This window comes from Durio zibethinus, chromosome 4 (genome assembly GCF_047325235.1).
Source record: "Durio zibethinus cultivar Kanyao isolate XHJ-2024 chromosome 4, ASM4732523v1, whole genome shotgun sequence".
NCBI classification, from domain to species: Eukaryota; Viridiplantae; Streptophyta; class Magnoliopsida; order Malvales; family Malvaceae; genus Durio; species Durio zibethinus.
Window position 1 is genome coordinate 17,499,211 of NC_143165.1, and position 13,072 is coordinate 17,512,282.

The 13,072-nt window shown below is 35.3% G+C and overlaps 1 protein-coding gene across 3 annotated transcripts; it reads right to left on the reverse strand.

Annotated features, from left to right (window-relative positions):
• Positions 1–494: 494 nt before the first annotated feature.
• LOC111287484 (putative protein phosphatase 2C 15) lies at positions 495–4,615 on the reverse strand. 3 transcript variants are annotated; one of them, XM_022878082.2, is made up of 9 exons: positions 4,199–4,615; positions 3,325–3,872; positions 2,685–2,856; positions 2,414–2,567; positions 2,267–2,330; positions 2,033–2,140; positions 1,786–1,911; positions 1,458–1,690; positions 495–874 (listed from the first exon to the last, which is right to left on the reverse strand). In XM_022878082.2, exons 2-9 carry the CDS (start codon positions 3,532–3,534, stop codon positions 655–657), a joined length of 1,287 nt encoding a protein of 428 aa, XP_022733817.1. In that variant the 5' UTR covers positions 3,535–3,872; positions 4,199–4,615; the 3' UTR covers positions 495–654. The 3 variants fall into 3 exon arrangements, with proteins under 3 accessions (XP_022733817.1, XP_022733816.1, XP_089615932.1); XM_022878081.2 differs by having other exon boundaries at positions 3,325–3,878; XM_089759806.1 differs by lacking the exon at positions 495–874 and adding an exon at positions 1,023–1,221 and having other exon boundaries at positions 3,325–3,878.
• Positions 4,616–13,072: the final 8,457 nt, after the last annotated feature.

Genomic DNA, 13,072 nt, shown 5'->3' on the forward strand with positions numbered 1-13,072 from the left:
ATTAATTATGAGAGAAATATATAAGAGAATTGTATAATTTTACAAATAAACACCCAATAGAAATAGAAGAGAATGAAATGATCCATATGGTATCTATGTCCAAACGTTTGATGTGTGAATACTCTACAAATTTATAAAAGATTGAAAAAGTCCATAATTGTTATGTTTGTGAGTGAATTAAAAAAAAGTGAAAAGATGCACATCAATATAGTGAGTATTTGCTTAGGTTGTTTGATTTGTATGTTTGAAATTGGGATACAATTTAAAATGTTTTGATTGTATGCTTGTAATTATCAATAATTAATAAACTCTCTCCCACTTGCTTGGATGCGAAAGTGATTGGAAACTTTTGAGCTATAATAGTGGTGGTTCGAATACCATTTTACCAGATTCATATCAAACCCATCCGGGTCAACAAAATCGGTCTGGGTCATTGGTTCTTTTAAAAACAACCCAATCGCTGATGTGTGCATATTCTACTTAGACTGGCTCCTGTTACATGATAAGCTGATTTTACATTATTATTCACTAGGATTACATATACATTTGATGCACAATATACTACGATTCGAACAATTGTCTGAACTAGTAAAGGGCTGCTATCAAAATAATTAGAATTGAGGGGCAAAGAATGAGGCAAATAATAGATAAAAGCTATGCCACTTTAACTTCTCTTGGGCGTTTTCCTTCCATGGCATCCTTTTTGTTGCGGCAACCAGCACAAAGGAAGGGCCCTTGCCAGGGCTTTGAGCTGGTGGAGAATATGGAACCAGCATGAACAGAGATACCTTCACTTGGAGCAAGGTCAACTTGACATACAGCACAAGTGAAAAGTCCAGAAGTTGTTTGCCCTGCCGACTCATCATTTCCTAGTCTGTATGACACAGAAATTAATAAGATGTGAACAGGTATAATGTAAGAAACTACCACTCAAAATTAACTAGGCAACAAATTATAGATGTGGCCTAAAAAAAGGCTACCATCCAAATTAAAGGTTGATGTCAATGAAAGTTTTAAAGTTCAAACCTAGACATGAATATCCGTATTCTAGATGAACCAACTTTGAAACACTAAATTCCCATCCCCCATTCTTGCCCCTTTAGCTGTCTGGCTGTGTGCAGTCAACAGGAACCGAAAGCTAAGGCTTATCTCAATCACAATTCAAACCAAGGCCTTGGGCATATGTAAGAATGTAACCTATTCAAACTGAACATGTTACAGCTGAAATGCACATGATCAAATGGTTTAATCGATATTTTAGCTCAAAAGGAAGCAACAGTTGCTACATTTCAGTATAAGTATAATAAAATTAACATAAATGATTGTATTTAAGTGGCCATGCCAACTGTACATAAGGTATTTGTTTCATTATATGATGTCATGCAACTTTAGTTCTGACTGCAAAATATTAGAACGAAAGGAGGAACTTCAACTAGCAAGAGAAATCAAGTGCTAACCTTTCAGCAAGCATTGCTGAGCCTTCTTCAAACAGTTCTTCCACTGTACCAATAGCTGAAAGCTTCTTTGATAGTTTATTGGCAGAATCACAAGATCGCTTCCTGAATAAAAAGGTTCTCAGTTTATTCTGCTTTTTGGGAGGAGGCAAAGGATGTGCTAAATTGTCAGGTGGAATTATGTTGACAACAATGCAGGTTGTGTCATCCTTTAACCCTCGTGTCCTTAATGCTTCCTAAACAAGGATCATCAAAACATTATTAGGAAAAGAGGAAAACCGTAGGTTTAAGATAAGGGTAACAAAAGATGCACAGCAATGAATTAAATCACCTTAACAACTTGTCTAGCAGCAAGTTCAGCTGGCAATCCACGGCAAGATTTTGCTGCCATTTCTGATGATAGTGCATCCCAAATGCCATCAGAAGCAATTATAAGCCTTCCACCCGCATTTGACAGCTTTTACATAATAAGAAATATCAGCATTTTCAATCTTAAATAAGTATATATGCACATCAATGTGAAATGAGAAAGTAACGCTAACATTCAACAAGCACACAGAACAAAGTCATAAGCTTACCTTTACTTGCTTCACATATGGTATGGGAACTATAAACTCTCCAACATCCATATCTCCTATTGACCTAGACAGGCATAAACCTCCTGGCCAACAACGGAGAGGGCCAATCTGTGGCGATCAGGAAAATGAAGTGAAACAAAATGTTAGTGACAAAAAAAAAATCATGACTGTAAGTGACTCCAGTACATGTTACTAGGGAAGAAAAAAGAAAGCTAAAGCTCTAAAAGTACCTACCTCAGCACCACCAACAATGCTGAGCCTTCCAACTTCACCCCCACTTGCAGTGACACGTTCCCTCCTAACATCACAAGAAAACAGCACCAATTAAGAATTCTGTTCAGAAGAATGGAAGAAAGGAACCTTTTCAAAATAGAGACACACTCTTCGACATTCTCTTCAAGTCTGTGATCAACAGTAAGGCTGGAGATACCACCACCCTGAGTATCTAAAATGCATCGAGAATCCCCAACAGAAGCAACAGTCACTGTCCATGCATCAACTATTACAAATGTAGCAGTAGTACCCGATGTTTCCCCTGGAGACAATTCAACAAGGACAGAGAGAAATAGTGTTATCTAAATGTACAAAAAAAATAGAAGGCTAAGTCCAATTCAGAAACAAAGCAAAGACTGAAGAAGGCTAAATTTCACGCCTCTACTCTGAAACTCCTTGTCTGTCTTCACAAATCCAGCAACTAATGCCCGAGGTAAAGCTTGAAGCCACTCCTCCCGCCCAATGCCACGGGGAACAGCACTCAATACATGACTCAGGAGGTGCTCCCTCGTAAAAATTGCTGCAGCATTACCGTTGTGCCCGTCAAAGATCTGAAAACAGAAGAAAATAGTTACTATCACAGAGGAAGTGAAGACATTAATGAAGAAACCATCCAAGCACTGAACATATACAATTGAATTTTGCTGAGATTACTACAACTCATTAGAGAATGTATAATGTTCCCCTTGTTTGTTTGTATGTATCATACTTGAATTTAACCAATAAATGAAAATAATTGCTCAAGCATTGAACACTTAACCAAACGCTAAGCTAATCAACCTTGCATATTGTAATGATTAGTTGCAATTTCCACTAAAACATTTAATAGATTCAAAGCATCCCTAAGAACAACATTGATCTAAAAAATGGGGCAGTAAAATTTATCACAATGCACCAAGCATGTCAAAGATCAAATTTTTGAGACAGCAGCTAGACAAAGAAATGCCAGTTCAAAGGTAAGGCTTTCATGAGATGGAAAAAGACAGAATAGAATATGCATGAGAAATCGCAAAGATTACCGCAAAAACAGAGAAGGTAGATAAAGGATTCCCAGGTACTCGCTGACAATCCGTTTTAATCAAGAAATAATCTTCTCCTTTCCTAGACTGAGCCGCATGCCCGTATCTCACAGTCGGCTTCTCCATCTTCTCATTCTTCATCTCTCTGCTGATCAAAGCAGCAAGCGGCACCAGATCATGACGACGACGCCTGCCTTCTCCAGAGGCCATAATATCTACCACAACAAGGTTTACACTTTTGAACCAGTAATTCAGCTTACCAAATCCTTGGGCCCAAAATCAAACTGTTTCCCAACATCCTCAATAACCCATTTCCACGTTCAGTCTAACTCAATCAAAACGCAACTTGCTTCAAATGAACAAGATCTCCCACAAATCTCAAAACCAAAGCCCCTCCTTCCAATTTACTTGAACCGAATTATTTTGCAAAAACAACTGCAGTCGTCAAATGAACTAACTCCCCAAATTAAAAAAAAACCACCATCCAAAAAAGAATTGTAAGTTCACTTAACTATTTTTCAAAAGCAACTCTGAAGTTTCCCCTTGATCTGCAGCTTCATTGAAGAACACGTACAATTATTAAGCACCAACAAGAAAAAGAAACATGCCAGCGTAAGATCCAGCAAAACAACACCACAAGATCCAAATTGCAAATTAAGGAGAAAAAACTTGATCTTCCAAATACAAAATTAAACAATGTTGCTAGAAAATATGGGAAGGGAATAAAAATGGAATCTTTTCACACATTTTATAGCTACAAGATATGGATATGATTCCAATTTTGCTAAAAAAGACAGCTCAGTTAAGCTGCCAGCATTGAGGAGTAATCTAGAAAGAATAAAGCAGACAAGAAAGTGAAGGAATGTGAAGTTACCAGGAAAGAATGTTTGGTTTTGAGTTTCGTACAAAACCAAATGCAGATCTGGTGCTACACTAAACAAACCCAAAACAATGAAGAGAAAAGAAATCTAACACGGAAACGCAACGCGTTTTCGGTGACAAGACATGAACTGTAAAATCCCATTAATCTAAAAATAAAGTTCTCATTAAAAAAAAAAAAAAAAGCCTTAGTTACCAGAGAGAGAAAGGCATTCGTAATTAAAAAAAGATAGAAAAAATACTTCAGAAATGAATAATTTGAGAAAGAAAGAGCCCACCCAGGTCAGCTTCACGACATTTTCCTTCCAACAAATACTCAAACAAAGTTTTTGTTTTTTAAAAGTTCAATTTTCACGGAAAGGATAGCTTCAGGAAAAAAAAATTTGACGGCTTTTTTTTTTCTTTTTTTCACAAAGGAAGCACAGAAAGTGGGTTTTGCTGACTATAAAGCAATCTGTCGACAAAGCCACATTCTGTGTCTGTTTAGAGTCGGTTTCAACAAGCAAATTAGCTGTTTTTTCTCTGTCCCAAAGCCAACCTTTTTTAGTTTAACAATGAAAAACTGTTTCAAGTCCAGGTTAACCGTTAAATAAAGAAAAGCTACAAAAGTAAATAATCTTCGGAAAGACTGCCTTCTGTTTGTCCCCGACTCGGCTCCTGGTACATCTACACATAGAAAAATGTACCAGTATCAGAACAATCGATTAATTTTGTTTTTTTGATATCATATAAATTTCACCAAAAAGGCTTATATATTACTAGTAAATTTTAAAATCCTGTTAAGTGAATTTAAGAATGCAGTTGCTATATCTCACACGGGCTTTCTTTGTCAACTTTTTTTTTTTAAACAAACTAGATCAAATAAGGCTACTTCATTTGAGGACGAAGGTAATGCTGATTTACATCAAGTTTATAAATTATATTTTTTTAAATTATTGATAATCAAAATTGAATTTAAATTTTAAAAATAAAATATTTAATTTTTGTCAATTTGAATAATTCACTTAACCAATATGTTAGTGTCGAGCTCCAATATGAGGGTATTTATGTAAATGCAAAAAGAAATGTCGGTTAAAGGTAAAAGCGAAAGGTAATTTTACATTTGCATTTCGACGTATAAATCAATAAAGAATAGGTCAGAAAGAAAGTGAGCAAGTAGAAAGAAAAGGGAAAGATGAATTAAATGAACATGATTTCATGATGCTTGAGTCTCCATATTAATAAATAAATTGAGGGGGGCAAAAAGGCACAATTAGGACAAGGCTGAGTTAAGGTAGCACTGACCATGTCAGACTGACCTGACGTGTCAAGTCAACACAAATGACCAAGATACTCTGTTTGTTGAAGACTTTGAGAAAAAAAGACTACTATGTCCTTTTCACCATTATATGCCCTTAAAACTCTGTCCCCCATCAAGCAGTATAGGTATCAGATAACCAAATTTATTACCAACATCCTCGAAGTGGGGCAGGTGGTTGCATATTTTTTTGAAGGCTGACTTTGCAAGGGGAGGTCGGTCTTAGAAGACAACTAGTTTTGAGCCACAGTCCGACCTGACAGTTATTCGATCTCATGCGTGTATTTTGAAATGAGTGCATAATCGATTTAAAGGTTGCTGAAATGATAATTATCTGGGGTGATTCAAGATTATTGCTGGAGTTTTTTTGCCATGGTGAAACTTGTGTTTTCTTTTGAAAATTTGGACTTAGCCTTTATTTTGAACCCTGAAAGTGAACCGAGCTCTCGGGTTACCCTCGACAGTTGTTCAATTTGGCCTATTCGATCTAGGGTTCGATCGGTTAGGCTGATCTGATAGCATTAAATGAAGAGAGAGACGATTTAAGTGAGAAAATTTAAAGTAAAAAGATGAAAAGACATCTGCCTACCTGTGGTCTGACATGTGGCGTAGACTGTGCCATCCCTTTGTGCTAAAGCACGTCTATGTAAAAGGACTGGTAGGGCTACAGCTTTCTATCTTTCACTTTCTTTACTCTCAATCCGACCTAAAATTTTCAATCTCAACAACTTTCTTGCTTTCAAAGTTTTTTCTACACCCGTTTATGTATATATTTCTAACCATGTCTTCTAGTATGAGTTTTGGAGGGGTTAAGAGCTATAGGGTAGAACAAAAGGGAGGTTAGCAAAAAGCAATAGGATGACAACCTGATTCCCCCTATTATTGTAAGTTGTAACTATACAAAAATGGCATATTGGTTTAATCCGATGTCTGAGAAAGGACAGCGACGTAATGAAGAGAATGCTTAAGTAAGAGGAGGGTGAGTTTTAAGCACTAAAGAGCTATTTGCTTATATCAACTTTAAACTTCAAAATCCATCTACTTTTTCTATCTCTAAGGTTGGTCCATCTTCTATGGTTGACCTTCTTTCCTATTTGAGTATTCTCTCTTTTGAGGTTTAATCTATTCCATCTCATGCCACTTTTACTCTCTCTCTCAATTAGTTTTTCTTAACATCTAGACTTCTCTTGAGGGGTCTTCACCTTGTCCCTTTTTCTTTGGGATCAAGTTGCTTTTCATCCATTATTTTTCTTCAAGATCCATCTCTCAACCAAGAGTCAGATTCTTTTGACGATGAAAGTTCTGATGAGGGATAAGAGAAAGAGAGCACCTCAATCGAAAAAAGTGACAATGAGGGAAAGAGTCTTATAAAGTGGTACAAACTCACTAAGGTCCTTGTATATACTCTATGTGACATCGACATGGTCCCTAAGGATATGATAAGTGAGCTAAAAGGCAAAATAAATCTTAAAAATTATCTTAACATGTGTTCAACTTATCACGTTCGAGCTCTGGGTACCATTTTTCTTTTTTTCAGATAGGGGTATAGCATAATGACGCTAAACTCCTCAGGTCGAGTTACTAACAAACTAAAGCCACATCAGCTCTACGTTTACTGAGATTCATTTGTAGTCGGTCTGAGATTTCCACTTCATGTTTTATTTGTTTTAATTTTTAATTCTTATAATTTAACCATCACTCAACTCACTCTAAATATTGTTTGGTACATAGTCACTTTTATTATTTTTTGTTAACAACTAAATATTATTCCTTCCTTTTATCTATTCAGAGAGTTCTTCTTTCTTAAAAAATATCCTAGTGATAGTAGGTGATTTTATATCACAACTTAGCTAAATAAAAAATTTCTCGTCGATTGTTCGAGCTCAATAAAAAATTAGAAGATGCTCTTCCTATACCTCAAAAAATAAAAAGCTAGTAAAGATGGTGAGCCCAAAGTTGAGGCTTGAGAAATAAAGAGTACATCTAGCTCTTTTGTAGACATATCAGTGGCCCTCTCCATCTTTGATCTATCAAATAAAAATAAAATTTTAGATTTTACGCATATGAGGTAACTCGTTATCGATACTCATAGGCTAACCTCCTCGAAAGTAATAAACATGACCAAGTATTGGGGTAGGTTTGAGATAATCTCGTAAGGTTTTGTTTTAAATTAATTTTTCATCTAACTGTTAGCTAGGTTTTACAGATATAACTGAAGCTGAGAAGGATTTTGCATCTCTTTGTACCAACATTCATTAACGCCTAAAAAGAAAAAAAAAGATTCAACTTGGGGCCCCATCCCATGAGAGAGACAAGGTGATTAATATAGCAATACCCATGCTCTTCCAAGTCAAAAATCAAAAGCTAGGATAGATCAAGACTTGTTCTCCATGTCTGTGTGAACACCACCCCTTTCAGCCAAAAGATCATGGGTGAAGATGTTATCTTTTTTTCTTATGAATCTCGAAGCTAGAGTACTGAGGCCTAGCTCAGAAAAAATATCCATAGAGTTAGAGTTTGCTCTAACAGATAACCTCATCTCTAACTTTAAGGTTGCCAGAAGTTTTAGAAGGTTATGATTTATCCTCTTAATGAGTATCTTTTGAACTCAGCTCAATTTTTTGTTGTTATTTTTATTTTGATTTTTCTAAGTCTAAGGTTTTTCTATATAGTCCAAAAGAAGTTCTTATCTTACCCTATAGAAAATAGCGGCCAAGCTCTCTATCAAGCTTATCTTGCCATGGGGTATATGCTATTGACTAAAGGAGATATAGTTATCTTTGTCAATGAGCATAAGAAGAGTTCGGAGGTAATGGGCAGCATTAGATCAAGTCTCAGCATATCTCACAAGAAAGAGGTTGAGTTAAAAAGAAAGGTAGAAGAGTTGACAGTGAAGCTGAAAGCCATCTCGATGGATAAAGTCTTAGCTGAATCAATGAAGGAGCAGGCTAAGCTAAAACTAAATGATGTCAGGCCAAAATTGCAAGGCTAAGGTTTAAGTTAAAGGTTCGAGACAAAAAAAAGAAGAAGCTATAGATTAATGATATAAAGAAGTATAAAGCCTCCGATGAATGTCTCTAGTTCAAGGTAGAATTCTCCAAGAAAAATGTTCTTGGTACTTTCTAGCTAGCTAAGGATAAGGTATAATTCAAGTTCTCTCTTAACCTTGACCTCTTTAATATTACCATTAACAATATCAAATCAAAGACTTGTCAAAATCAGCCTAAAGAGGAAAAGAGAAAAAAAAAAGATAAAGATAAGGCCTTAGAAAAAGAGTTGGAGGCTACCATGAGGATAAAAGAGAAAGATGTGGACGTTGTTGAAGCTGAAGTCATCCTTCTTGCTCCTACTGATGAGAATACTTATCCTGTCACTACTGCTACTGATGAATGATTTTTATAATTTTTTTTTGTTTTTAATTTTGTAAACTTTTGACTTTGAAGTTAGCTTTTTTAAAAAACCTATACTTCAACTGATGTATCTTGTTATAAAGAAATAAAAAAGAGAATTTTCTTAATTTTAGCTTGACTTTATTGTTATTTCTTTCTTACTTGCATTAGTTTGAGAATGGGTTACTGATCTAAGGGTAAATAATTTGGACTACTGGGATCAAACGAATATAATTACAACTTCTAGGTTAGGTTTCTTTGAATCACTTAAAGGTAAGTTTACTAAAAATAATTCAATTTATATGCTTGCATGCAAAATAATAAGTGTGGGCTCGATCTACTCCAATCTATTGGTAATATAGTTGATTTGTATTTCACATACTTGGGGTGGTAGTGTCATTCATAAAATAATACAAGTGTAAGCTCAGTTTATGCTGAGTTACTGATAACCTTTAGGTTGTCTACACTTCATGTCCTTGTGATGACATTACCATTCAGATCATGTAATTTATAGGTTGCATCATAAACAACCTCTTTAATAATATATGGTCTTTCTTATGTTGGGGCCAATTTGCCACTTTTGTCATTTACCTCTGAGGTTTAAAATTTTTTGAGTACCAGGTCATCTTTCTTGATGTGTTTCTACAGACACTCTTATTATAATAATTGGCTACCTTTTATTGGTGGGCTACAAGTCAAGTTTTGGCTATCTTTATTCTTCAACGAGGTCAAGATCGACCCTAAATGCCTCTTCATTTTTTCTTTCGACATTAATTCAAATCTTAAGCTCGATAGACTGATCTTAATTGATACTACAACCTTTATTCCAAATACCAAGTGAAATGGAGTTTCATCGATGGGCACTTTCATGGTTGTCATTAGGGCCCACAAAACTTTTGGTAGCTCATTAACCTATTTTTCTTTTACTGTGTTGAGCTTCTTTTTCAGAGTTTCTTGTATTGTCTTATTTGCAACTTTGGCCTACCTGTTGGACTAAATGTGGGCAACTAACATAAACCTGAGGATGATGTGAAGATTTGAGCACCATTATCTGAATATTGGATTATTGAATTGTTTGTCTTGTCCATTATTATAAATCGAGATAATCCGAATTTGTAAATTATGTTTTTCCAAACAAACTTCTCAACTTATGCTTCTGTGATAGTGGCTAGGGTTTTGACTTGCAACTATTTTGTGAAGTAATCTACTGTCACTAAGGCAAATCTCCTCTCATTTATAGCTGGGATGAATGGTCCAAGGACGTTTATCCCCCATTGCATGAATGGTTATAGCTAGTAATATGAGTGAGCTCGATTAAAGGGACATGTTGCACATGGGCAAACCTTTGACATTTGTCATATTTCTTCACCAGTTCAATCACATCCCTTTTTATGGTGACCCAATGATAGCTCTGCCTCAGCACTTTCTAAGCCAAAAGCTAAGGTCTGAGGTGATTTTTATATATTCCTTCATGGATTTCTCTCAGAACATACTTTATCTTTTCTTCATCAACACATCTCAAGTATGGTAAACTAAAGAATTTTTTATACAATTTTTCTTCGATCATTGTGTACCAAGAGGCTTTTCTCATCAGTGCCTTAGCTCGGACTCTTTCATCAGATAGCACTTTGTGGTCAAGTATCCTTTAATTGGCATCATCCAAGTTTCTTTCTCTGTAACTTGTCTCACAACCTTGTCCTCGATGCTTTTATGCACTAGTTTCTCTACTAAAAGTTGGTCCGAGCTTTTCATTACTTCTTATGAAGCCAACTTAGACAAGAAATCTACTATAGAATTTTTTTACCTCGATATTTTTTTCACCTCGACTTTCTTGAAACCAGCTATCAAAGTAGTACTTTATCAAAGTACTTTCGAATTCTATTTTTTCAAGCCCTGAACTCCCCATTTACCTGACTGACCACTAGTTGGGAGACATTATAGGTAGTTATACATTGAACATTCAACTTGGTTGCCAACCTTAGGCTAGCTATCAATGGCTCATATTCTGCTTCATTGTTAAATGCCTTAAACTTGAATCTCAAGGCGTATGGGTATTGTAGTCCTTTTAGACTAATCAAAATGAGGTCTACTTTTCCGTCCTGCTTGTGGCAGATCCGTCGATATAGAGCTTCCAATCATCCTTATATAGAATTTTTTTCTTTTTCTCAGGTTGCCCTTCCAATTGTATTGAGGTGCGCTATACTATAAAGTTTTCTAGCATATGTGATTTTAACACCGATTTGGGTAAAAAACATAAATCAAATTCACTAAGCTATACTACACATTTGATTAGCCTTCTTAATATTTCAAGCTTCTGTAAGATTTGCTTTAGTGGCTGATCGATCAAAATATAGATCTATGGGCTTGAAAATATAGCCTAAGTTTTCTAGCTTAGGTGACTATGGCATAGGCCAATTTTTCTGTACTACTGAAGTTAACTTCAGGTCTTATCAATACTTTGCTTATAAAATAGATTGGTCATCATTTCCCATCTTCTTCTTAGACTAAGATCGAGTTGATAGCCTAATCTATGCTAGCCAAGTACAAGTATAGTGTTTCACCAGTCTTTAGTTTAGACAATACAAGAGGGAAGGATAATAACTCTTTGAGTTCATCAAAAGCTTTTTGGCATTGAGGACTTCATCTAAAGTCAGAAACATTCCTGAGAGTTTTGAAGAATGGTAGACATCGTTCTGTCGATCTAGATATGAACCGACTGAGTGCGGCTATTCTGTTTGTTAACCTTGTATTTCTTTCACCAAGGTCAGCACCTTCATTTCTAGGATTGCCTAAACCTTTTTAAGGTTTGCCTCTATCCCCTTTTGGTTGATCATATAACTGAAGAACTTGCCCTATGTAACCCTTAAAGCACATTTGCTTGAGTTAAGTCTCATATTATACTTTCTCAAAATGTTGAAGGTTTTTCTGAGGTCTTTAAGATGTTCAGTCAAACTCTTGCTCTTGACTATCATGTCGTCTACATATACCTCTATATTGTGGCCGATCTAGTCCTTAAACACCTTATTCACCAATCTCTAGTAGGTTGCCTTTATATTATTTAATCCAAAGGGTATGACCTTGTAGCAGTGAAGGCTTTTCTTAGTAATAAAGGTTATTTTATCCTTATCATCTTTCAATATTTTGATCTAATTATAGCTAGAATAAGTATCCATGAAGCTGATGAGGCCATGCTCGGTACTATCATCTACTAGTCGATCTATGCTAAGGAAGGGGGACAAGCTTTATTCAACTCGGTAAAGTCTACGCACATTTTCCATTTTTCACTGTACTTTTTGATTATGATCACATTGGCTATCCACTCAGGGTAGTAGACTTCCCTAATAAAGTCAGCTCGTAATATTTTATCAACCTCTTCCTCAATGGCTGGCTATATTTCAAAGGTAAAAAAAAAAAAAGAATATTGTCGAATTGGTTCGACCTTGGGATTAGTATGTCGTGCCAAGCTTGGACCTGAAGGTATTCCTATAAATGCAGAAGTAGATGACGGTTAGAGGTAAAGGCAGGAGGTGTTCCTTACGTTTGCACTTCAACTTGTAAATCAATAAGAAATAGGTAAAAAAGGAAGTGAGAAAGTAAAAAAGAGAGGGAAAGATGAATTAGATGAACCTAGCTTCATGATGCTTGAAACGCCATATTTATAGGAAAGTTTTAGAGAGACAAAAAGGAAACAATTATGATAAAACCAAGCTAAGGTAACACTAATCATGTCAGACCAACTTGATATGTCAGATCAACACAAATAATCAAAATACCCCCGATTGTTTGCTGAAGACTTTAAGAAATGAAAAAACTACTATACCCTCTTGGTCATTATATGTCCCTGACACAATCAATTTTATATTTATAAAAAGTGGTTCTAAAATAATATCTTTAATATATTACTTTAACGTTAAAATCTTTAAAATTGTAAAAAATAGATTAAATTCAATCAAAATTTAAAATATTCTAATCAATGTAACAGAAAATAAGATTTTGCATTACAATTTTGAAAGTAATTTTTGCTGTCATAATTAAATGTGATTAAAATTTTGAATTAAAAAAATTTTGTTCTCAATTGTTTGTAAAAATGAATTGATTTACTGTTGCTTCAACTTTAAAAGGCAATTAAAGAGCAATAAGGTGTGGAATATTTGAGCATAGCACTTCATTCTAATTGCAGTGG

What these genes read in the sequence shown, in the direction of transcription:
- LOC111287484 (XM_022878082.2), bottom strand. Translation starts at nt 3,534, where the DNA reads ATGGCCTCTGGAGAAGGCAGGCGTCGTCGTCATGATCTGGTGCCGCTT. An exon ending in CAAGGAGTTTCAGAGTAGAG is followed by an intron (nt 2,568 to 2,684) that starts GCGTGAAATTTA and finishes AATTGTCTCCAG; the next exon opens with GGGAAACATCGGGTACTACT. An exon ending in CATATGTGAAGCAAGTAAAG is followed by an intron (nt 1,912 to 2,032) that starts GTAAGCTTATGA and finishes ATTATGTAAAAG; the next exon opens with CTGTCAAATGCGGGTGGAAG.